We start from the raw sequence: 26,441 nt of genomic DNA on the forward strand, positions 1-26,441 counted from the left end.
ACAGATCATGAATGGACAGTAGCAGAAGGGTCCCAACTGCAGACTATCACAGTGAAATAGACACTCAGTGACCACCAGCGGTTCATTCTGTGGAACACATATGCAACTATGTTTTAATGTCCTACTCATGTATTCCCATCAATCTGCTGAAGAAGTTTATAGAATTTACTTTCTAAAAAAGTACAGAAAATAGAAATGGTTTACTAGGACCTCCAGATTAGGAGGACAGATCCGGACATAGAAATACTGGAGCACAACTTAGAGGTGGGTGATGGTCACAGGTGAATCATGTTAACTATTACAATGTTAAGTATTGTAACGATACAAAAATTACTTTGTATTTTTCAGAAATTAATATGCCCACAGGAAATGTGTATTGTATGTTTTTATTGCCCGCTGTGATGGTGGTGATGGTGACTCTGAAATGATTCTGGCAGATGGAGTCACTGCTCTGCCGTCCTGGACAGCAGGAATCATCCTGAGGTGTCGTAGGCTCTCTCCTGTAATGTGTAGTGGATTCATTAGACTGGATTACACAATGAAGGCAAGTGAATTATTGTGCAAATCTTTAGGTTTCTGACCACAATACAGTCTGCTGCTCGGGTAAGACCATATATCCAAGAGCTCCACATCAGAAATGTAGTCTGCAGCATCACATGATCTGGACAGATGTTTATCTATTATGCAGTCTTGAACATTTTGAAACAATGTTCAGTCTACAAGTACCTTGATGGGGATGTGGTACCATCTGTGCAGCCAATTACACTGGGAAATCCTAAAAGAAATTGAAGTTGATAATCCAATTTTGAGGTTGGAGCACAATGTCATTAAGACAATATCATTTGCAATTCATTCATCAGATTTCTACATTATTCACCTACAGTCCTGTGGAACTCCTCCTTGATGATTCTGATGATTTTATCTCCAGGGAAATAGAAAAACTGGGGTAAAAGTTTGAAGGCGAGGCGCATTGAGCATCTCCCACATTATATAGGAAAATTACCGTTTACAAACAAAAAATGAAAAACCTTACTTTATGAAACCTTACTTCGGTCAGACTCTCCATCCGACAGAACCAGGAAATGAAGCCGCGCGAGCAGCCGTGAAAGGGGGCGGAGTCAAAAGAAACCCTGGGTTTGTTCAAGAGAGTCTGTTACTGTGGTAACAAACCCAGAGGTTCAGTTTACATCGCTATGTGAAACAGGCCGGGGTTACAGCTCTAACCCTGGGTTAAGTTACCTCCCTTTGTGAAACCGAAAATCCTGGTTTTCCCTGATTTTAGGGTTAACTTACCGACTTTCCACTGAACCTGCTTCGTGAGGCAAGCTTCAGAGTCTGTTACTATGGTAACAAACCTAGAGGTTTACTTTACCTTGCCTCCTGACACAGGCTAGGTTTACTCCTCTGACTCTGGATTAATTTACCTCCCTTTGTGAAACCGAAAGCCCTGGTTTTCCCTGATTTCAGGGTTAACTTACCCAGGTTTTCCACTAAACCGGCTTTGTGAAACGGGCCCACTATGATCAAAGACTCACTTCAAATAGTAATACCCAGTACACTATTGAGGTCAAGCAATCTTGATTTCAATCTAATAATCAGAAATATGCAGTAAGCTCCCTGTAACTGAGGTTAGAATTCATGAGCTATGAAAAACATACAACTGAATTTTGACAGCTGTTGGGATTGAGAACTCTGAAACTATTATTATGTAGTCAGAACACTCAATCTGAAAACCAGAAAAAATCATGTATTCCTGTGAAAAATCCAACAGATGTCATCAGACGGCATACTGTTTTCAGTCTGGGGTTTGAAAGAAACAGATATGTTGGGGGTTTAAATTTAAAAAAATCATATCTTCAAAGACATCAAGACGTAAAAAATGTCAAAAGAACAAACAAAGCAAAACTATTTTGACAAGTTCTTTGTGAGTTCACCAGAAACAATTTAAAATGACAAAATTTATCGCTATCAAACTCAGACATTAATGCATTTCTTGTGAGAACAGTTGTGTTTTCTTATAGTATTGAATTATCATTGGCCTCTGTACTTTCAACAGCTCTATAGAGAATAATCTTTCATAGTCTTTCAGCGTTCGGCTTTGCTGCCTGGACCTTTGTGTTTCTCAACCTTATCTACAGAATTTTTCAGTCATTCATTCAAATTTTGTGTTTTACATAAAAGCTAAAAACTCCAATGCACATTGCCCAGCTCGGTGCCAAAAAGCAGCATAAGCAATCATCTACTGAACACAGTGGAGCATTCACAAGCTAAAAATGCTGATATTTTTCCAGGAGTTGGTGGAGATGAAAACCACAGATAAAGGGCAAGTGAATATTGCGCTTTAATTTGTTGAATGCACTGAAATATGACTCCAAATAAATGTTGCTCCATATCAGCTGAAAATGCGAATAAGAAACCAATTGCTAACCATTTCACAATATCTGCTTAAAATGTGATATCATGCCAGTTTATCAAAGTTTCATTTAAATTCTAATCTTAATCTTATGGGAGCAGCTCGTATCATATTAAAAAATATTCTCTTATTTGTCACTACTAATCCATCTAAATCTGTGCATTGCTGATTTTTGCTGTTGCAGAGATGTCTATATTCATTTGAATATAATGGAACAAGATGACACTTTGCTTGTGGGACTCAATGTGACAAAATGTAATATATAAGATTAACGGTATTGTCTCCTTTCAAAGACTTTGACCGATGGGACACAACTTTTAAAGAGAAAGGTGGAAGCTATTCCCTCCCAATTGGTTTCTATCTCATCTTCTCCACCCTGTATCCTCCTGCCCTTGTAATGTCAGACATATTGGAAAGACTTCCCTCCTACCCCTGATTAAAGTTTGCTTTCCATTGTGAGTGGGAGGGACTTTCATCACTTCTCAAAGCTATATCCATGCAAATCACTGCATTTATCCCCTGTGCACAGTGTGCATTATAGGTGGAAATGAATACACAGTCAGTATGTGAACGTCAACTCACAGCAGGCAAAGTGCACCTCCAATGGCTCACTGAGGAGAAATAGCTGGATACTCCCACACAGAGATCAGACTCAGGTGCAGGGGAGCACTGCTGAGATGGAGCTACAGAGGGCTACAATTATAGTACAAATATTATAAAAGTGATATGCAAGCAAAATAAGTGTGCAATAGATCTGTGCAATGGGCTTAAATGGGTGAGGAGACAAGTTATTCTCGTAGAATTAGCATATTAGGGCATGAACTCTGATGGCAGGAGTGGACCTGGACATGAGTGACATTATGAATAATGTGTCTCCACACCCTCTGCATTATTTGGCCCTTGTGGCTTATACATCTAGATAATAAGAAGAGTCTACCCACGAGCTGAAACACCCCTGCTCTCCATGAACACACCCTCCGGTACAGTCATCACAACCAGAAGACGCTCCGAGGAGGATTTGCCGTAATGTTTTTCCTCATTACAGGAGCAACATGGCTGCAGGAGTTGATGGGCACCGGCCTGCTCACAGGGAAGTCAATGCTATCTGGAAAAGAAACCTCATCAGTGGTAAATGCGCTGAACAGTATGGGCCTGCTGTGTTGTCGTTAACGCCAGCAGTCTTCTTACGCTATTCCCTACCACCCAACAACCGGCAGCTGCCACTTGACAATTTCCATAGAAATGACAGCAAGCTTGCCTCCATTGTTCTCCACAATCAAAGCAGTCAAGAGGCAATGAAAGAACTCGTTACTTATAGTGAAGTCATTTTCCTGCAATTAGACCCACACACTGTTTATTGTTTGTTTTTTTTACACTTTTTATCAATCTATTGTCAGGTTTATAGACAGAAGCTAAACAATCAATAATTTCATGTCATTCGGTTTGAAGCTGGTTTTTCTATGAGCAACTTGAAGGTCAGATGGAAAAAATAAAACAATATACCACCTGGTTGCTGTTATGCTTAATAAAGTTATAATGGATATTTAGATTTTGATACCTAATGACTGAATGTCTGTAAAAACAAAGCGCTTGTACATTTATGTGAGTCAGCATAAAGGTCTGAGATGTCTGTCACTGCTATCCAGTATTTGGCCATGGTTGCTGGTTCATCACTGTTTGATGCAAATAACATTTGCTTGGAGACTGGTCTTCTGAAAAGCCTTAAGTGATGTGTTTTTGTGTGAGGAAGAAACACTTATGTATACAGGAAAAATATCTGTATTATGTCCAAATTCATCTTATTTTCCAGAGGCCTGCTGTCCTCTGATGTTACAAACAAAGGAATCATCTGGCATCTTCATGAAAACAGCTTATTATTTCTAAGACATAAATGATAATACTAACATGTACTGTATTTATTAAAACTCAATGTGAAGCTGGAGTCACAAGCTTGTTAACTTGGTATAGAATAAAAAAATAGCAGCAGGGGGCCGTCATCCTGGATTTGACAGTCATCAAGGAACACAATACAGTCCTCATAGAGGGTAAGCTTAAGAGCTATAATTTGGATGTTTTTCATGATGCTGCTTTCCTTATAGATTCTGTGGTGGAAAACAAGTTCTAGTAGTTTCTGCAAGCTGCTGTGCTGAATCAAGTCGGGGACAAAGTTTATGTATCTTCAGATATTACTGAGGTAGATGCTGGAGGAAATCACCATTAGCTAAATATAGTTTTCTTGAGTTACTGTCAAACTGATAATTATACCAATGGGATTCCAATTCTATAGAAATGTTGTCATAGTCACAGAGCCATATTATGAGGGTATCTTAGGACTATTGATTTTTGGTACAATAACATAATCTGGCAATGAGTGGCTTTTACAGAAATGTCTGCCGTCTAGTCGTTAGAATAATTAGGTACATTTATGATCTCTCATCAGTATATTGAGTTTGTAATTAGAGGAGAGGGTGATTCAATTTGTTGAAATGGATTTGGGGGAATCAAAACAAATTATTAAAAATGTAGCCTACATTAGTTTAAAAAGTTAAAACGGTCAGATATGGAAACATTAAGGTACACAGCTGTCCATGATTAATTCACATTCATACTATTACTGCTAAATTTGACTAAGTGAGACTATTGGTTGTAGCAGGTTCACTGGAAAAGGTCAGGAAAGTTACTTATTTTATCTTTCAGTTTGGAAGCAAATTAAACAAACAAGAGACAGTATTACGGTATGTGTTAACTGGTGACCAACAGTGTCTTCTTCAGGCATTTAAAATGTTGAAAATATAAAAAATTATATTATTTAATATTAGTTTGCAGAACATTTTGGGTATAATTACAATGAGGAAATGGGACATCAATAGCAAAGTGGAGGACATGCTGGTATGTTTTATGGTGTAAACTAACAGAGTGGGCTAAATATGCAGTCGAAATCCTTCACAGTCCAATTACAGCAAGACTTTCCCCACAGCCCTGCCTTGCCAAATTTTACTGTCAGTGTGGGGAAAGAAATACTCTCTGCTATCACTCCTGCTACAAGGTTATATAACTGCTGGAGCATCACTTCTCCTTACACTGACAGAGAACAGACACGCTCACACACATGTAGCGACAGTTTAGAAGTGAATACATTTGCTGTTAGGAATCATACAGAAAATAAATAGAGTCCACACAAAGAGAGAATACAGACTGCTGTGTGCTGAGTAACCTCTGTTCTTCACGTTTGACAAACATGTTGATCGTGATGTTTTAAAATAGACAGGCATGTGATGACTGAAATTATAGCTGCGTTTATTTCATCACTGAAAGGCTTCTGATATTACACAAAACAGAGGCAACACCCGCAATCACAGTTCAATCTTTAATGTTTGCAAACCAGCGAAACAACTAGGCTAGAAAGGAAAAAATAAGGAGGAAATTCACCCCTGAGATAAATACGTCTCTTTGTCACGCGTGTCCTTGCATAATTGCACCCCTACCTGATGTATCATGCAGTGTGTGCAAGCTCAGAGATGAAGCTGTTTTCCCTTGCACCACAGCAGCTGTGTTAGGAGAGGCAGCAGGGGTGCGTTCACAGGAATTCAGTCTGTCAGGAGAAACTGAATGATGACCCCATCTCACACTTGATATCACACTCATGCACACACTGGGCGTCAGTCCCAGAAGCAAAGAGATGCATCTGCAACATGACCTGGAAATAAACACATTGTTCACTAATCCGAATGAGGATGGAAGGCAGTGACTGAGGCTGTGATGTCCGTCAACATATGGTTGTTTGAACATGAAAATCATTGCAACTAGTGATTTTGCTTTACTGATTCAATCATTCTGGGGGATTCAGAAGCATCTTTACATTATAATACAAAGGAGTCATGTAAAATACACTTTGGACATTTGCAACAACACAGGATAAGATAACCCTACAAGAAAAAAAGCATTACTCAAAGAGTCAAAAGGTGTTTTAGTGTTTTAGTTTTTTGTTTGTATAAAGTTTTCTTTATTGTCTCTAGAGACTGTGTAAACACTGTATGGAAAAATATATGTGTGAACACAGAGGCTGCTGGAGCGTTGGTGCACTGTGCATATACACTAACAAGTGACCTGAATCAATGGCACACTGCCCCCTCTTGGGCATTCATGGCAAATAAACCCCAAAAAATGTCATGGCTTTTTTATTTTTATTTTTATCTTGACCTTTTTTTTCCAGGAAAGCAGAGCATCTGTGATGGAGAACATTCTCATTGCCATGGAATAAAAGACACATTTCTAGAATTCAAGCTGTTGCAGATGTCTTCATTATCAATCAAACAGCCATTGGTCCCCAGGAGTGAGAAGGCACATTGTGCTCTTTTCTCTATCTAAAAATAGTGAGATGCATAAGCCTCATACCTGGATCAGAGAAAACTTCTGATGCCAAAAAGGGACATTGTGCAAAAAAATTAATCCAAGAGCTGACCAGATAAAAACATGTGAAGCTATGGCTTCCCATTAAAAGGGAATTGCTAAACTTCAATTATAAGGGAAGGGAGGATGACATACTTAGTTGTTGTTGTTGTTGTTGTTGTTGTTGCTGTTGTGAACACAGGCTGCTGCCCTGAGAAGCAACAAAAATGTGGATGTTCACTTTCTTTTTGTCCTGGTCAGAGGTACTCCCATCACAGGACCCGCTCTAAACTTTGTGCTCATTATCTTTATTGTTGCTGCACAAACTCCAAACTCTGGTCCAGCTGACTGTCAAGGTTACTGATGCACCACATGGAGTGTTGAATGATAAGACAACATGCACAATGCTGGTGAGTTTAAAATGAAGGGATACTACTGATGCATTTAAAGACAGTTTACCCTCCTGCCACAATCCCCAGCATACTGATCGGAGTCATTAATTATAATGAATATGAAGGAAAGGGGACTGAATAAATCTTAATCCGTTCAAACCAACATCAATGGGCATTACCCTCCTCTGGTAATCAATCCTTAAAGAACTCAGCATCTGGCTTTAAATGATTGTTAATGTTCAGATGAAAGACCGTTTCATCTCCATTTGTCACTGACATCTAAACTTGTAAGAAAGCTGTAAGCAGTTTGTTCATGAATCCCAGCCTGAAACTGCTGGTATTTTGGTGGAAAGGCAGATATCTCTCATAATATTTAACTCCAACCAGAGCAAAAATATTATATGATGATAAGAGAATATCTGTCACATTTCGAGAAAGCATTATGGAATACTCTCAGTGATAGACCTTAATCACATCAAGGAATAAGAACGCTGCTCATTTGATGAAAGTTGGCCATAAATGTAATAAAGCTGCCGAGGTTATTAAAAGTGCCACAGGCCATTTTACAACAGCTCACACACCTCATATTGGATTATGGAGAGAAATATGACGAACCACGGAAGTAGAACTTGCCCATTTCCAAAGGAATGGAGAAGGTTTAATGGCTTGTGACTGAATCCATTTATACACATTAATTCCTATGCTGGTGACATCCTGCATTTCCTATTCAGCTTGGTGAAAACTCAGACATCCATTTAAGTAGTGTTGCAATGCACCCGTCTGTCCATATCAGTAAAGTGTTTAAAACACCCAGTTTGTCCCCCATAGAGCACTAATAAGTTCGTTTGTCATCAGAAATTGCTGTGTTCAGTACATAGTATTTTGATATGCCAGGTTTGTTAGAAAACTAGCACCAATTCAAACATCCAGGAACTAAAGATAAACATTATCATTCAGTTAAAGTCCTGCCCCTAGCCATCTGGTGAATGTAAGCCCTCCAGAGGGAAATATCTGCCTTTTTAGCTGCTAAATCCTCCACGTTTCTCACCAGCTTCTTGCCAAGTATGTCTGCTTAGTGTCTGATGTTGAGCTTGTAACCGTGGGTTTATGAGAGCCTCTTTACTGAAAGAAGCCACCTGCTGTGGCGTGAAACGACAGCGATGAGGTTAGTGACAGTGAACCGAGAGCGATAATTAGTGAGTGAGAAAACCAAAACAACCCTGACATACTCCATAGACTGAAGAGCAGCGAAGAGGTGATTATTCCCATCCCCTTCAGCTCTGATGATATTTATTCCATTAGTGGATGATTACTATTGTCCGTTGATGGCAAAAAGTTTTTTTTAAGATTTCCATCACATTTCGTCTCTAAACAACCTCAAACCCAAAGCTCTTTAGGTTTCAGTGAAATGCTGTCCTCATACTAAAGAATACAGAACTACACCGGACAAGCAGTTGGTATATTTTACTATGACTGACTTGAATTTCTGATATTGTTGCTCTTCAATGATCCTTTTTTAGGATTAAGAAAACATTAATTGCCACAGCTCCACAAACTAGTGATTCAGTGTGATCTTTTATTGCTATAAAGTTATTTTAGATGCTTTCTTAAATTTAAGAGATCCATAAAAGACTGTGTCTGACAATCTGTGATCATCAGTATTTTTTTCCATATCATCCTCATCAATCCAGACTAAAGTGTAAACATGATGATGATGATGATGATGATGATGATGATGATGATGTTTTGTTCCGACACAAGACACAAAAAGCCGTCTGACTGAAGTTTCGTCCAGTTCAAAATAAAATGTCCATTGCCTTTTTCATCCACATTTATACACATAAGAACTTTTCCACAGCTTCTGAACTAAAGCTCAATGAGGCTGGAGAATGTCATCTTGTTGCACATTTAAACAATGACATCCAAAAGGCAAGATACAGCACCCTGCATTATTCCTGTGTTTTTCCATCATTTATCTCTAACATTTATTGATGTGTTCTCAGACACCTCAGCAGAAAATGTGCATTAGTTGTAATCCTTCTTTGTTTTTCTTTTCAGTTCCGCTTTAGCTTCCAAATTTGCTGGATGGGAAACCAAACTGGGAAATCCTTTCAGCAGCATCTCTGAACAGCAGTGAGGCACAGGAATTATTGAACAAACATACGATCAAACCTGATTCCCAGAGATCTGAGAATGATGGAGCTCAGCTATCAAGTTCGTTCAAAAATTCTCCCACCTGAGGTTAAACAACCAGGCGTGTACACATCCATCAAAAGTAGAAATGCAGACGTCTCATCATACATTTGATATCTTTCTTGCTCACTTTCAAGGCTTAATAAAATGTCTGTAATTACCATAAAACAAAAGTATTGCATGTATGTGGTGCCAGCTAATGGGGTCTAACAACAGTGTCTATGTTATTGTAGCATCTTTAATTTAAATGTCTGCTAAACTGTGATGCGTGATCATTATTTCTTCCTTCATTCCCGTCACACCTCAACCCACCATTAATAAAATATTCCTCAAAATATGCACTACACCTGTACCTGTCTGAGCAGATTTCTGAAGAGAGAAACTAGTTCTTTGTTATTTTTATTTTTTTACTTTTCTGGGTTTAATTATTCAAATCATAGTTTTTGTAGAAAGCCTGCTCCATATATAAAATGTGCTGCATGATGTGTTACGCAATTGAATGTTGTTCATTCCAGAATCACTGCCAATTCTGCTGTGCTGCAGCTGCTGAGAAAGAAATTTCTATGGGGAAAGGTAATAATGAAGAGATAGTAATAATAAAAGTCAGCTATGTTAATAAAAACCTGAATTTGAGTCTCATTATGTGATATCAGCTCTGTTGGTCCTTCGACCTCAAACCAATGCAGCCTGAAGAACCTGCAGAAGCAGCAGGTGGTTATCATTGAACTCTTTTAAAGCATAATAGCTCAGGCATGATGGATAACAGAACCAGCATAGATTATTTTAATTCCATAAATTATTTTTTTCATACAGTTTAATAATATGGACTGACTGACCTATGCCTCAGTTTGTTTGACATTGCCTAACATTGTATGTATTTTGAGTATGTGTACAACCCTGATTCACTGCTCCATTCAAACACTTGTTTTCTTTTGAACTTGCCAGGGCCACTTCTCCTCCTCAAGCTGTCTCTGCAGAAATATCAGACGATAGAATCTCAGTCAGCCTCTATAAAGGCTGTCATATTTATCAGGGCGTACACATCGTTACAATTGCTCTCACAGGCATCTACCCCTCATTTTTCCTCCAAGGGACAGAGTTTGATTAGTGTTACAACCGAGTTGTGATGCAGGTTTCTCCAGTGGAGCTATGATTTTCATTTCTGCTGCCCCCCACCAGCAGCTGATTGTTCCTCCTGAGCTGCGGGGAGCCATCAAGGACCCCCTGGGAGACGCAGAATAACAGGTTATCCTTGAACACGGACTTTTTACGTGTGTCACATTACCAAGTAGGAGGCCTTCAGGCTTCTTGTTATGAGCACTGACTGGAAGATGTTGGAGATACAGATGGTAGCATGGTGGCCTCTGAACTGATCCCCGAGTCAGCCTCCAATGGAAACTGTCATCCCAAACTGAACACAATGAAAGAAAGAAAACATATGAGCAGAACGAGACCCTTTTGTCAAAAGAAACTAATTAAAAACACATAAAACACACCATGAATTTAAAATGATAAATTAGAAAATGGTACTGCAGCAAATTATATTCACTGCTTTTGCACAAAATGTATTCTTGGCAACTTATCAGCCCCCATAGGGGAAATTATAATAAGAAGAGACAGCAGTGACAGGCACAGAGCAAAAAAAAAAAAAAAAAAAAGGAAGTCCAGTGTTAAATAGAGCAGCTCTCTTTCGGCATTGGCAATGAAAGTCCAGTCCACATGTGAGCAATGATAAGTAATTCATATGTGCCTGTTCTAAGCCATGACAGACCCACAAATCACTGCTGTTTAGTATGCTACGATGCAACCCAAGTCCCACAGCAACAACGATCAAAACAAATAATCTATTAATGTGAGATTTTTTAATTAATCAAAATAAAACCCTTATTGAGTTTCTGTCGCCTGCAGTAAGTTTTCAGATAAGCTGCCGACTCGAACAACACTGAATTTGATATCAGCAAACCTTCCTTTTAAGTCTCTTGTTTATCAGCCTTAGACTTCAGCCAGACAGGAACTCAACTAAATATCACATTATGACATTTAAAAATTATTGGATACTCAATTAAAACAAAAAATCCATGAAGTCAAGCTTCAGTGTGAATATTAATATATAAACTTTGAATATATCTACATAATGAGTGTTTGTTTTTTTGTTTTGTTGGAATCAAAAGCATCACACTGTTTGAAGAAACACAAGGAACTGAATAGATGTTATGTTCTGAGGATAATTAAGCACTTTTAAAAAAATTTGCAGCTTACATTTCATCTTAATGATACTGGGTTTTGATTATAATTGTATTTATTTATTGATTCATAATTCACATTTATGTCTCCTTCATATTAGTTGGATGTGTAAATAACCTCCAAAGTTGTGTTTGTCTGGATGAATAATTTAAAAACAGTTATGCTCTCTTGTTTTTGACCTCAGCCTGGAAGAATTCACTCAAATGAATTGACTGCAGTACCGCGTCTAGGAGACAAGTGACGTCAAAGAAACGTCACTAATTGGAGAACATAAGGTGATATCCAGGGTGCTGAATCTTGACACTGATCGGAGCAATCGTGATGTCAAAAGCATCTGGACTGTGTGGGGAAAACTGATGCGAGTTTACTAAAGATGAGAAACATTTGAGAACATTTTGAGAAAAGTTGTTGTTCCTGTTCCGCCGTCATGGATCTGCTTCCAGCCCAGGAGGCTGCTAAAATCTACCACACCAACTACGTGAGGAACTCCCGCGCCATCGGCGTCATGTGGGCCGTGTTCACCATCTGTTTTGTCATCATCACCATGGTGGTCTTCATCCAGCCCTTCTGGATCGGGGACAGCGTCGACACCCCGCAGGCCGGCTACTTCGGCCTCTTCCACTACTGCATAGGCAACGCGCTCACCTCGGAGCTCACCTGTAGGGGCAGCGTGCTGGACTTCGGCTCCATCCCGTCACCGGCCTTCAGGACCGCGATGTTCTTCGTGGGGACCTCCATGCTGCTGATCGTGGGCACAATGGTTTGTTTCAGCTTGTTCTTTTTCTGCAACGCGGGAAACGTCTATAAGATATGTGCATGGATGCAGCTGGCCTCAGGTAAAGTGCAGTCTTCCATTAATTATTTTACTTGATTTTATTGTGTAATGTGCATTTAAAGTCACCTATTAAATAGTTGGATACTCAAGTTAAAAATATATTCAGGATTCTTGCATTATCTGAAAAGGGTCTGTTGTATACTGTCGATCACATATTTTGATGTTAATACTTTTGTTATTACAGGTAAAAGGTACATTTTGCTCTGCATGCATTCTGTGGGCCTGAATTTTTCTGTCCTTTGGCATCAATTCTACTTATTTAAAGAAACTGGCAACTTTTTCCATAACTGATGACATTTAGTGGTGAAATGAGCATGAATACATTAGAAATAGAAAAGAAATAAGTAATCAAGTTAAAAAAAAATTGTATTAAGTAATTTTAAGTCACATAATTATTTTTTTTTGTTAAATGTAATCATAGTTTTTCTGTGACAGAAAGACATCCACTAAAGACAGAAGGCAGTGAGTCGATGAAAAAACATGTCAATTATTTACCATGAGGCTGTTGTCAATTGACATGCACCAGCAGTCATTGCTAAACACCCCCTGATTATTGTTGAAGAACATTGTTAAATTACTATGTATTGATTTTGTTAATGCCACTGGGTTAAAGACAAGGATTTGGGCACATAGAATTCCTCAGCCCATTCATTCTGTTGAGGTCAAACAGTCACTTGACAAGTGATGTCACCATTTAATGAGCCTTAAAGTAATTGATTTTGTATCAGCATGTATTGACACAAATGAAGAATACATTTTTACATGCAGTCATTAAAGCACACAATCCATAATCATTTTAGGATCTTTAACAACATCATTGTCAAAAGTCTGAAACGACACTGTGAGATCCACACTGCCTTTGGTCATTAATAATCCTGGAATGGGACACCCACTAACTTCTCTAATTTCAGGCAACATGTCTGTTCACACTGGATGTGTTGCTCTTCACTCTGAGGCCAATAGGATCCAGTTTCAGCCCAGACTCTGACACCCCTGAAGGTGGATTGAGTTACATTTAACAAGATTGGTTGTTGCTGCTGTGCTTACTGATCTAAACATACATCTGAAACGTAAGGGCCAAAGATACTGGCTGTTTGATGGAGGACTGCAGAATTACTGGCAGAGGAAGTAGTTAAAAAATCAAAAAAACATTTCACCTAAATAAAAAATATAAATAAAGATAAAAGGCTTGCATAACAAAATAAAATTGAAAACAGGTGGTAATTTTACGGGGCTGAATATTAAACATAAATTTAAATTAGATTGAGTAGAAATTGTTCTAAGTTTAAGCTGTTCTGTGTTTGTTAGTCAAAAATGTCTGACAATAAAAAAACAAAATGTTTTGGTCCCACTGTTTTAATATTTAACAGGGATTTAATTTATAGGGTTATTACTTATTACAGATAATCAAATTTATGTATTATTTTGTTTGTTTGTTACCTTACTTACTTGCCATTTAAAGTACCTCCATCTTTCAAGTAAATGTAGAGGTGAATAAAGTAACATCAAATGGAAAAATAGTTTGTCCAGTAGATGTGGCAAAAACCAAGAAGAGGTTTTATTTTATGTGATGCCATAAAGTAGCAATAAATATTGAGGAACTTTTATAACAGTCCATCAGGCAAACAGCGCCGGGGAGCATCCTTTGAGTTTCTTCAACTTAAGCGAATTAAAACTTTTGCTCTTCGTGTCTTAAATCATGACTCTGAGTTCACCGCAGGCTCAGAAGACCTCCCTAATCATCGTTCATCAAAATGAGAGCACTTGAGGGGTAATTGTTGCAGGGCCCATCTCAGCTTCCTTCTTACCCTGCAGGTGTGTTGATGGTGATGGGCTGCATGATCTACCCAGACGGATGGGATGCTCCTGAGGTGAAGAGGATGTGTGGCCAGAGGACAGATAAGTACAGCCTGGGGAATTGCACTGTGCGCTGGGCTTACATCCTGGCCATCATTAGCATCTTAGACGCCCTCCTCCTGGCGTTTCTGTCTTTTACTCTGGGCAACCGACAAGACAAACTGCTGCCGGAGGACTTTGAGGTGGAGGGAGCAGGTGAGCCTTAATTTAAACTGGTGCATTCTGCAGGTGGAAGCCAAACCAGACAAATCATCATCGTTTTGTAAAAACTACACCAGGAAAATAAAACTGTAGGGGCATAATGGTATAGAAAGCAGTCTTCTTTTTCTCATGTAAAAATGTCAGTGTGTTCTGTAAAATAAAAACTCTCGTAGTTAGTGCTGACTTTTTCAGAACTGTGAACCATTATTTGACACAGGCTGACGGTATGACATGAAGAACAACTCGATGTTTGTCACAGCTTTAAATCATTTCACGTCTTCATCAGATCACCCAGTCATTAACATTGAAGGCCTTTTACTGCTGAGCTCCTGTGTTACTATGACAATAGTAGATAGACTGCATTTTCGTCTGCTTGCTCTTATAGCTCCAAAGAAACCATCAATGTTGAACTCTTAATTTTTAAATTACTGTACTGTTGCCATAGACAGAGTAGGTGGGAGTTTTTATGTATTCTGTTGTAAAATTGGGCCCACTGATGATCCACTGGAGGCTAGAACTGTACCCCACTGGATGTTAATGATATAAAGGACTAATTAAAAGTCTTATCAGAGGTTTATGTGGTTATTAAACTAGTATACTTGGAATTCAAATTGGATGTTAGCGAACCAGTACTAAATTTAGACACTGTCCAGAAAAAACTGGTGAATCACCAGTTAATCACACGTAATTTCCTTTGGGATAAATAAAGTATTATATCTAGTATATATCCATCATCATCAAAAAAAAATGAGTGCAGTAGTATTCTCTCTTTTACAGAAAACCCCTGATGAACACAGAAGCTCAAGACCAAGGTGGTGTTTGGTTATCGTCCTTACGTGTCATGAAGACTTCTGGATCACACCCAATGCCTTCATGTTTTTATGACGAATTAAAAGTTAACCTTCTTTTCATGTTGTCTAAATCTGGCAAAAGCAGAGTTTGCCATCTATAAAAGAACTCTCAAGAGAAATGAAATTGACAATGAATTTGTGTTGTATCAACATCTGCTTTATTGATTGGTGTTGTACAAGTTTGTAAATTCACGGCTCGCATAAAGTCTATTTTCTGGAATCTAACAACAATGTTGGAAAGGCTTTTTTTTGTAAAGCGAGACCTCAACAGATATGTAGGCTACCTTGTTATGATCAATTTGTGACACCATTATGTAACATCAGATCTCACCATTTTTACTGGAAAATGTGACATTGAACAGTTGGCCATACATACAATTGAGTTTGAACACTTCCTCCACACACTTTATTAAAACAGAGCTACCCAGCTAAATTGTTTTAGCTAAGATATAGGATTTGTTAGAAACTGTACATAACTGTAATATACATAAAGGCAAACTCTTTGGTACAGATATATACAGTTTATTTCCACTTCTTTCCTTTAACAATAAAACATACCATCTTGTTAAAACATTATATTCCTGAATTGTAGTAGAGGTGTAACAAGATAACCATTCTCCCATGAAAATTAGAGATCTTATTTATTATCATTAACTAACCACACTAAATAACAAGTGATGACAGATTTTTTTATGGCTAAATAATACGGTCAACATATCAGGCAGTGGATGTTTCAGTAAGGAACTGAAGAGTCTGTCTGAAGAAATGCCACTACCACAGTCAGTGTAAATGTCACCCCATGAGTAACCTCCTACGTGTAATTTACAAATGCAAAATATATAACCTTATAATGTTTAATAGAAGACATATTATTTCCTTTTTAAAAAAAACAAACACAACATTAACGAAAATGCATGAGAAAAGAAGTTACGGAAACAAAATGACCAATAAAAGCTACATATCCTTGATTTGTTTGGGTTTTAGTGCAGGAGAGTAACAAACAAGGATGAGTCACTAGCAGTACAACAACAGGTTTGCTAAGATGGTTGGATGAATGGAGCACAGCAGTTGGAGCCAAGATGACCACAAAGTAATATAAATTCGACTGGATTCCTCACGTCATCCCACTGGGAGCCAACCAAGACCCAAAAAATGGAAAGCAAACACAAAACATAAGATATCCAAAAATAATAATTAAAAAAAAAAAGAAATAAATATTTGTCTGATATGCCCAAACTGGAAAGTGATCTGTTGCAGTCTCTGGAGAGAATGGCAGGGAGAGTAGGTGCAGGAGGTCACCACTAGGGGGCGATCCAGGGGTGGCGCAAGCACTCAGCAGCTGTGGCTCTCTTCTCTGGAATCAATTCCAGCATGGGGATCAGAAAGTCAGCAAAGCACTCTGCTTCCTCTCTGGGCCACTCGTACTTGTCCACCAGCACCTCCAGCAGGCCCCATGGCTTCAATTTGGTGATGTGTTTCAAATCACCTGCAGACAACCACAGTTACACATCAGCGTCCAGTTAGGTTGATTCACTACAATGAACTTAAATCTCTGTAAATGTCATCAAACATTTCAATTTGTGAATTTACAATGTATTTTCACATATTTATTTTAAATTGTAATATTACATATATATTCAACAACTTGTGTAAATTTAGGGTGGTTCTTGTGTATGATGGTAACAGATCAAGAACCTTCTCTACTCATGACAAAAACACTTTTTTGTTTTACCTTTCTTGGTGAAAAAATCCTTGGAATATTTGCCGGTCATTATGAGTTTGCGTGGGACACTCCCCAGCAGCTCAATGATCAGCGCTATATGGTCTAGTTGACACAGTTACAAAAGAAGGGGGAAGACAGACGAGACAAACAACAGATTGGTCAGATGGTGTACCGATCACAGGCCCACTCTGTTTGTAGGTGGAGGGTTTAGGAGGATACTATTCAGCTGACAGAATTTTTTTTCAAGAATCAAGAGCTTCAAGTTTTGCTCTAGATGTCAGCAAAATTCACAGTTCATCACTAATTTATACAAATTTATGATAAGAGGTAAGAGATAAATGCATTTCAAAAGAGTTTTATATATGGATCAATACTGCATCACAAGTACAGCCATGTCTTCTAAGAAGGTGCAGAAATTTGAACTCTGGCCAGAGAATCTTTGGCAGAACTACTTAACTTGAATCGATGTCTGTTCAAACATATTTTATCGGTTTGCGTTCATTATTTTGACACTTGGCCTGAATGCAAACACAAGAAACTCCCCCTCTTCACCCTCCATCCACTGTTCACAGAGTGAACCACAAACAGGGGGGTGGCGTACCTCTCCTGGTGAAGTATTCCTGTGAGTATTTCCCACTCAGTGCATAGTCGCGAGGGATTTTACCAAGCAACTCAATCAAGAGAGCAAGATGGTCTGGAAACGAACCACAACAATGGACGGCAGGATAGAAAGATGAAGCGTAACAGTTTGGAGAGAGAAGGATAAGGGACAGACAATGATGACAGTCTCGTATGACAAGAAGCACATGTATGAGCGGCCCATATTAGTTTTTCAGATCAAAAGATTCAGATTTAAAACACTGAACGCATGTTCTCCATTCATTCTCATACAGGAAAGCTCACTATGAAGACAATGATGAAAGGAAATGAGACTTAAAGCACAGCCAAAAAAAACCAACAAAACATTAACTAAAATCTGTCCAGCTAGTTGTTGTGAAGGATAAATGATGACAAATTACTAATACATCACAAATGAAGCTCTGGACAGATATTAAGCAATAGCAAAACCTCACAGTTTCATGCATTAGTGCCAGTAAACTGGAGGATGAATCACACCACATACTTGACATGCGGCAAAAGAATCACGTCAGTGCAAAAACCTCAAGTTAAGCAGCAAGCCAACATCAACATACAGAAAGCAGAGGGATGTAAAAGAGGAAAGGTGAAAAGTGAATGGGGGGGGTCATGGCTCAGACTCCAGTTTGGTTTGGGGTGTTTGAGGAAATAAACACAGGAATGTTGGTACTCATCATCACAAGATTCACATTTACATTTCCTCAAACCTTTAGACCAAATGAAATCGCTGTAATGGAGTACTCAAAGTGTTAACACTGATTTTGCCAACCGCACAATTTGCAGTGAAGATACCAACTTGTCATGCATACTGTGAAACTTATATTCTAAATAATTCACAACAGAACTAAATGACTAACGAAGGTCAACTTGATAACTACAGTGGGTGACATAACTTCAACTTGGTGAGAAATGTTAAAGGTTACCATGGATACAAAATGTAATGTTTAAACACTACATGTAATAAATACAGCACGCAATATCTACACTGTACAATTAGAAGTAGATAAACAGAGAACTGACACTAAGGAACACCAAGTCTTGGCAGTACCTTCATCTCTGGAATAATCCTCTCCAGAATGTGGTTCAAACAAATAGTCCCCTGTGGCGAGCTCAAAGGCCTACAGAGATACAAAAAAATGCTCATAAACAGAAAACACTCTGCAGAGTTCCCCATGTTCTCCAATCACTTGCCACACTCGTACATTGCTATTTCATCTCAGAAAAATGCACATCTTTTCTGACTTTTAGACAAAACAATGAAATTGTTAGTGGTAAATGTAATGTCTCACCATGCAGGCTGTGCTCCATATGTCAGCTGGTGTGCTGTATCCAGCACCGATGAGAACCTCCAAAGATCGGTACTGCCTTGTCTGGATGTCTTCTGTAAAGTGCTTGTGCTAAGAGGAGATAAAGAAGCAAATGTCAGAAAAAATACATTAATAAACAATATGTGATTGAGGACACAGATGCCCCCCCACGACTGGAAAAAGGCAGTATAGGATAACCTCTATCATAATAGAATAATAGAAATTCTCCTCAGTTCGCAAATATGGAAAATAAAAATAACCAATCATGACATTCACCATTAGGGCCCCAGCAAACATGTGTGTATTTTAATTTAATTCAGTCCAGCAGTTTGAGATGTGAACCACTTGTCATTGACATAAAGGACATAAACTGAAGAGAAACGATGGCCCTTTATACCCACCTTAGTAGGGCATAAGAACAAGATTAATTTGTTCCATGTAACATGTAATCTTTTCAAATTACCTGAAGACATGTTTTCAAGAATTAAAAATGTGGATGCAACCTTGAGTTTGAAAAATTCAATTTAACAAATTAAAACAGGAATGATGAAATAATTTCTGTATTGGGAGCCTGGTGACAGGCCATAGTCAGATACTCACCACCCAGCATGCATTTCCCAAATCTGCAATCTTGACATTGATCTGATCCGCATTGAGTGGCTCAAGAGGGTTAACTAGCAGGGATCCTGCTGTTAGCTTGCCTACATCAGAGCGGAGACAGAGACACAGACAAACTAAACATCTAATGAAAAAAATGTCTCAGGATCTATTTAAAGCCCACATTGAAAGCCTTTAACTTTAACAGCCTTGCTATAACTAGAGTATGCAGCTCCAACAAAACCTCTTTGTAGTCACCACAGATTTTAGCTGACTGACCGTTTCCCAGGCGCTCCTCTGTTGCATATTGACTGTCAGGCCCGTCCTTTTCCAGCTCCTGTAAAATATTTTGCTCCAGCTCTTCTTTTTCTAGCCCAGCAGCCGGGTGTCTCTCAATGGCTTCACTGCTGTGAACATCCCTGCCCTCAATGTCAGTGTCTACATCCTTGAAATTAGAACACTCCACACCATTGCAGACAGGTCGAACAGGAAAATCCTTGTGTTTCTCCTCTTCACTGGCACATTTTTCTGTGGGCTTCGCATTTCCATTGTGCTGATCTTCGTAGCTCCAGTGCGACTCTTTCTGGCCCACCTCAACATGCCCATTACAGTTGACCTCCGGCAGCCCTTCTGATCCAGCACTGTTAAGGTCTGCATTCACACTGCTCTCTGAAGTACAGGAAAGTTTTCACTTGCCATAAAAAAGAAGCTTAACAAATGTAATTAAGATTTAATAGTGCATACTCTTCCTTTGACCGTGGATTCTTACCCTCCGTTTCCTCATTTCCAAGAATTTCCTCCTGCAGAGACACATCTCTGAGAGGAGCACAGACCCGTCCCTTTGGAGACTGTGGGTCCTCATATTCATAGTCTTCTTCCTCTCGAGTCTCTGTGGTCTTGTCCATTTCCTCCAGGTCCAAGATGCACTTTTCCAGCAGCTCTGCCTGACGTTTCTGCTTCTTTTTTAACTTTTTCTTTTTGTTTTTAGACATTTTTACTACCTGCCAGAGATGCACAGAACAAAAATATCTCTCAAGGATAGTTGGATATTTCTAAGGTTGAATTAAAAGTAAGTTTTGCTAAAAATATGGGAGGCTGATGTCTTTAGCAACAAGGAAAAAATATAAAGTTGTACCTGCTTTGGAGCTGGAGCTGTGCTTACTGAAAAGAGAATATCAGATTAATGCAAACTGAGCTTGTGAATGTACTTATGAATGTGTGGGTCTTTGTGTTTTCCATACTTGCTGAACCAGAGGGAGGAGGTGCCCCAGCCCTTTGCCACTCTGTAGCTTCTGCTGCAAGCTTCCGGACATAAGGTTCATCAACACTCATCAGGATATTTTCTGGCTTGATGTCTGTGTGGATGATCTGACACTTTGTGTGCAGGTAGTCTAGGCCTTGGAGAACCTGTGCGATGAATGATTGCAGAAAGATTGTACTCATATCAAAGATGAATGGCAGATGTCAGGTATACTGTAATAATACCTAGCTCTCTTTAACAACCTTCATTCTTTCCTCCTGTCTATTTTCCCTACAGAAATTCAAAGCATGTAGAATAAAAACAGGAAGTTCACGTGTTTCATCTGAACACAAATCTGGGTACAAAACAAATTACAGTATTAAGGAATGGTCAGCTAGATGTTCGTGTCATGATGTGTAATGTGATAACTATGCATGTTCTGCTTGCTCACGTTGAGTCATCAGAAATTAATCTGCTCTCACTAGTTTCTACCAGTCAGACAGCCTGGAGGCTTACTTGGCTCTTTTGGAAGCTACAATTGATCCTTCATCATAAGTCAGCAGCAAACAAGCAGAGTAACAATGCCTGTCTTGTGTTACCTGTCTTACAATGCTCTTCACACACGGCAGGGGCAGCCCTTGGTAGTTGGACTTAATTATCCACTTTAATAAATGATGCCCCAACACCTCAAACACCATGCAGACATCTGAAGAGGACATCAGTTAAGATACTAACAATGTTAATAAGTAAATTCAAACCAATCAAATGAAACATCCACTGGCGGATAACAAGTTATATGCATAAGAATTTCATAAAGAGGGCAGGTTACACGAGTGCAATGCTACAGTGTCCTTAGGAAGTCTCATATTACAGCTCCAGTAATCTCTGTGGCACTCACGGATCTTATTCTAAGTGTTGTGATTGGTGCACAAACAAAGGCTGTTCTGTACACCCGTCACCTGTTGTTTACTTTGTTACTCACAAAGGTTTAAGTTGCTAAATATGACATCGTAGGAACAATAATCTTTTTTTTCTGATCAAGAAATTCCAGTCTTTCCAGTAGTAGCAGATCACATCAATGTCCTAAAAGGCACCAGGGAGCTACAGTATAGGCGGTCATAAAAGATACGAGTCCCGTTAACACCAGAGATCTTAAAGTCATCCAGGAGCTGGACAACCATTTCCCTGTTGGGATCATTGGGGTCTGAGTTTCTTACCTGTGGACAAAAAAGGAATAAGAGAAACATTTAGTTTATAATCACTGAAGTTAAATGACAGACACAGGTCTTGCCTAAGTGTCTCAACAATGATCATTTCATACCACTTGAGCCTTCACGCTTGAATACATGTCTATGCTAAATGTTGTCAGACAGTAACACATTTACCATGAATTATAGGAAGTCTATCATAGTTTGCATTAAGAGCATAGTCAAACTGTCTGCTATCATAACACGTAATTAATGTGTCATCAGCATATTTATTTGTATACATTTTTACCTGTTTCACAGTATGAGAAATTTATAATTACAACTCATACAATCTACTATGAACAATGACTCAGCCACTCACAGATCTCAAGAGTTTGATCTCATCCACTGCCGTCTCCGTGTAGTGCTCCGCACTTTTCACCACCTTCATAGCAACAAACCTCTTTACCCTACGATCACATACAAGTACATTTGTTAAAAGAAGCACTGTAAGAACGTCCTACTCCAACACCTCACAGTAGTGATTCTAATATTGTAATGAAAACAGTATGATAATGCAGGAAATTCTTTCTCATACTGGATGTCCCAAGCAAGCCACACGGTTGAGAAGTGTCCCCAGCCCAGTTTCCGGATTACATGGTATTTGCCATTGTAGAGGTCTCCTACTTTCACATGGTGGTAGCCACCTACATGTGAAGAATATGCATGTTGATTAGACAGACTTGTCATCCATAATTACTTTCAACCTAACTAAAGTAATATTCTGTTTAGTCGACCTATTATATAAGACTGTAACTGGGTTGTTTTAGATAAATAATTTATTAAACCATTCAGCATATGCCTGTAAGTGGGACAAAATTCACCTTTGCAGTAATCATTTGGATCCTCCTGCTCCTCATCATCAGAACCAAGAATTTCTTCCGTTTCCTCTGGATCCTGGAGTGATGCTTCTAGCTGGGGCTGCTGTCGAGTTCTGAGATTGGCTGGCTGCCTGCATGAACACGCCAATCATCAAAAATGTAATTTGCCTCTGATATCTTTATATTTAGATAAAGGCAGCTGTCCTTTAGGAAAGCACTGACAACAACTGTTAGAAATAACCTGTCTTTCAATAATTGACTGAGAAATATCCCTAACAAAAAAAAGGTTACAGAAGGTAACAGAATTAACTACTCTCGCAGACTTGGCAAACAGTTAACCTTCTTATCCCTCCACCCATAAATTTACCCACACCCAAATCCTCCTTAATGCTTTACAGACAACTGATCCCAAGACAAAACAACAGAGCAGCCATGAGCACAATCGACTTCCAGGACAGCTATAATAGTCTCCAGAAAATAATCTCCACACCTTAAAACCTGACAGGCCGTTAATTTGAATCGCATCATGTGGGGACAATATTGTGAACTTTTGTGTTATTGCTGTATCTTGGTAGGACTTTGACAACACCAAAGAAATGCCTTGTAGGCATTAGTCAAGGTGTAAACAACTGAAAAATGTAAACCCATGTCGAACACCATTAAGAACGTTTGTTCTGATTATTTGTACTGAATATTATTAGCTCAAATATTCAAATTTGTTGTCAACTATCAGTCAATGCCACTTTTTATTTCTCTATGAGCAAATACAATTGTCACTTTTCACTTTGTTCTAGTGTATCATACCTCAATACCAATCTCAATACCATATTTAAGATGTTAACTGGGATGCATTACTCTTACACATGAGGTTTGATTAATTTACACCTGAAGTATGAAAAACTAAATTACTATGCAAAGTTGAGTTCAAAAGGACTGGTGTAGAACATACTCTATTATGGACATTCATTAATGTCTTATTTAAAATACATAAATAAATGAATAAACCACATTGGCATAGGCAAGACAGCCGGATCTTACTCCTTCCACAGAGATTAATGCTGTTCATCACCATGGGAGCCAAGATGATGGGATCATGTGCAAATAAATTCCTAAACTGATCTGTAGCATCCCTCAAATGGGCTGCTGATTTCCACATAATCAACAACCCATTTAATCATGCTTGAAAGAGCAGAGAGGTTTTACTGCATGTTTGTACAGCAATGGCAGAAGCATGCCGCATACAGCTAAATGTATCCTTCTGACATCTCTGAAACAAATTAATGTCCTTATATTATTGTAATTAGTAACAATCTTCTTACTTTGATACAATCACAGTTTTTAATTTTCTATCAAACACTGAGAGAAGGAGAGAAATGCTGTCAAATAGATGTGAAGCCAGACACAGCTAAAATCAATTAACATTTCCTGATAAATAACACGGCTGCTATAATTTCAATTGTTCTATTTCATATTTACTTTGTGACTATCACAGCAGATTTAAAGATAACTGCTTTTTTCTGATGTATATTTGGTGCGAGATAATTTCATTAAATTGATACTGATAAAAAATTCAAAGCCAAAGCTCCTGCCCTCTGCAAAGTCCTCCAGGGTGTTGATGTTCTTCTATGCATATTGCTCAGCATGCAAGGATGACTATGGAATGCAATGGAACCAAAATGTTATATTTAGTTTCTCTGTGATATACGATTCTAATGAATGCACAATGGCCATACCCGTTTCACCCAGGAAGGTAACACTGTCAATAGAAGCAAGCATCTGCAATCACACATTTTTTCAGTGAAGCACCAAGCTTCGGTGAACTGATGTGGGCTTTTTCATTTTCTGCCTTTAAATATAGCACAGGCTGTTATGTAACGCTTTCAGAGGATGCCACTGATGGCATGATTAGAAGATTGTTAGGTACACAAAAACAATTCAGGATTGGAGATCAAGGCTTACATGATTTATTCTGAGCCTTATATGTTGCATTATCTCAATAATGATAGTTTATTTTAGACATCAGAAGAAGCTTATTGTACTTGGATTACTCACAACCTACATCATATGAAATTACTGTTCAAATGATTTCTGCTACTGACCTTATTTGAACCACACTCAAAAGTGGAGGGCCAATGACACCTGTCCAAATTTCGTGTTTAAATCTTTTGGTGCATGTTCAAGTCATTCAACCTAAGGCCATGCACCAAGCAAAATAAATATATGAGCACAAGAATGCTGTATAGGCTATTACGTCATTCTCACATGTAAATGTATGGACCATCAACAGCCAACACGTGTCAACCAGCAACAAACAACCACCTCCCTACAACATCTACAAAACAAACGTCAGTGTCCTGTGCGACATGGAGAGACAATGACATATAACTGGGGACAAAACTTACTTTTTATTGGTTTTCTTTGCTTTTGCCCTTCTTTTCCTCGCCTGGAGTGCAAGAACTGTCAGGAAAACACATGATCAAAATGCTTTGCCGTTATATGTTTTTCAATTGATTACTTACTGATAATCAGACAAGATTGGGTTGACAACAGCTTAGAGAAAGGATAACATACAATTGATCCGACATGCATATGTGATGTATGAGATTACCTGATTAAATAATACTTTCTATTAATATTCGGGTTGTCACACACCCAGTTTGATACTGGAACCCATCTAGTATTAACATCACTAAAGCCATCGACCTAATTATCAATCGTTCATCTAAAACAATATAACGACAGTTAATTACTCGTGTGGTGAATTGATTGGTGAATACAATAATGCTAACGTTAGTAATAATGCTGTGTTAAATGTTGAGAGCTGGAGGTAGAAGAGCTAGTCCTGGTTAATCCTGACATGTCCCACTGAGGCTAGCGCTACAGCTAATGTCTAGAGAGCTAGCGTAGCTCCAGCTCAACACTGCCGTGACAGACGGGTTCAGCTAAACCACCATATAAATGTCTGCATGTCGGCCAAAGTTTACATTTCAGACTGTTGAAGAGTATTAGCCGCAATGTCTGAACACCCTTGGGGTGACACTAGTCATATAATGTACAGCATGTCGGTATGAAGATTTACCTTTTTTCTCCATGTTGGCTGGAATCGTAGCCTAGCCGTTAGCTACACCGCCAGTGATCGAATGTTCCACGCATGCGCACTGGCGTGTCTCTGAAGATGCGCTTCAGCAGTGACGTCCTTGTCTGGGTACACAGCCACGATTTTGTTTTTTCTAGCTTCACACTGCAGGGAGGTGAGGCAGTGTCATGACGTTTGTGTAGTTAGCCTACGGAAAGCAAAATTAAACGAGTTTTTTTTTTTTTTTTGGTGGGGTGGGGGTGGGAGGGTAGGAACACACACAGGGGGCCAGTACCCATGCAGGGGAGGTAGAGTGGCGGGTAGCTCCTTCATGGTGCGCCCAAATGAGCAAATGGCGCCTTGCTCAAGGGCGCCTCAGCAGTGCTCTGGAGCTGAGCTGACACCCCTCAATGTTAGCT

At 38.9% G+C, this 26,441-nt stretch overlaps 2 protein-coding genes across 5 annotated transcripts; one reads left to right on the forward strand and one right to left on the reverse strand.

The window, feature by feature from the left end:
* The first annotated feature begins 12,058 nt into the window (after positions 1-12,058).
* On the forward strand, positions 12,059-15,412 carry lhfpl5b (LHFPL tetraspan subfamily member 5b). The gene is made up of 3 exons (XM_068341191.1): positions 12,059-12,467; positions 14,282-14,518; positions 15,302-15,412. Exons 1-3 carry the CDS (start codon positions 12,059-12,061, stop codon positions 15,310-15,312), a joined length of 657 nt encoding a protein of 218 aa, XP_068197292.1. The 3' UTR covers positions 15,313-15,412.
* Positions 15,413-15,520: 108 nt separating this feature from the next.
* srpk1a (SRSF protein kinase 1a) lies at positions 15,521-26,094 on the reverse strand. 4 transcript variants are annotated; one of them, XM_068329877.1, is made up of 16 exons: positions 26,026-26,094; positions 25,349-25,403; positions 22,950-23,077; positions 22,664-22,772; positions 22,448-22,535; positions 22,008-22,095; positions 21,478-21,584; positions 20,880-21,045; positions 20,774-20,799; positions 20,408-20,639; positions 19,918-20,307; positions 19,642-19,742; positions 19,024-19,131; positions 18,783-18,852; positions 17,108-17,200; positions 15,521-16,861 (listed from the first exon to the last, which is right to left on the reverse strand). In XM_068329877.1, exons 1-16 carry the CDS (start codon positions 26,036-26,038, stop codon positions 16,677-16,679), a joined length of 1,959 nt encoding a protein of 652 aa, XP_068185978.1. In that variant the 5' UTR covers positions 26,039-26,094; the 3' UTR covers positions 15,521-16,676. The 4 variants fall into 4 exon arrangements, 3 of the variants coding, with proteins under 3 accessions (XP_068185978.1, XP_068185984.1, XP_068185993.1); XM_068329883.1 differs by lacking the exon at positions 17,108-17,200 and adding an exon at positions 17,700-17,792; XR_011037734.1 differs by having other exon boundaries at positions 16,806-16,861; positions 17,108-17,792.
* Between the last annotated feature and the right edge of the window lie 347 nt (positions 26,095-26,441).

This window comes from Antennarius striatus, chromosome 2 (assembly GCF_040054535.1).
Source record: "Antennarius striatus isolate MH-2024 chromosome 2, ASM4005453v1, whole genome shotgun sequence".
Taxonomy (NCBI): domain Eukaryota; kingdom Metazoa; phylum Chordata; class Actinopteri; order Lophiiformes; family Antennariidae; genus Antennarius; species Antennarius striatus.

Excerpts from the sequence above, each read along its gene's own strand:
- srpk1a (XM_068329877.1), bottom strand. Across the intron at positions 22,096-22,447 it reads AGATCAAACTCTTGAGATCT|GTAAGAAACTCAGACCCCAA; the intron begins GTGAGTGGCTGA and ends TTTTGTCCACAG. Across the intron at positions 20,640-20,773 it reads CAGCTCCAGCTCCAAAGCAG|GTAGTAAAAATGTCTAAAAA; the intron begins GTACAACTTTAT and ends CATCTCTGGCAG.
- lhfpl5b (XM_068341191.1), top strand. The coding sequence starts at position 12,059 with ATGGATCTGCTTCCAGCCCAGGAGGCTGCTAAAATCTACCACACCAAC. Across the intron at positions 12,468-14,281 it reads ATGGATGCAGCTGGCCTCAG|GTGTGTTGATGGTGATGGGC; the intron begins GTAAAGTGCAGT and ends CTTACCCTGCAG.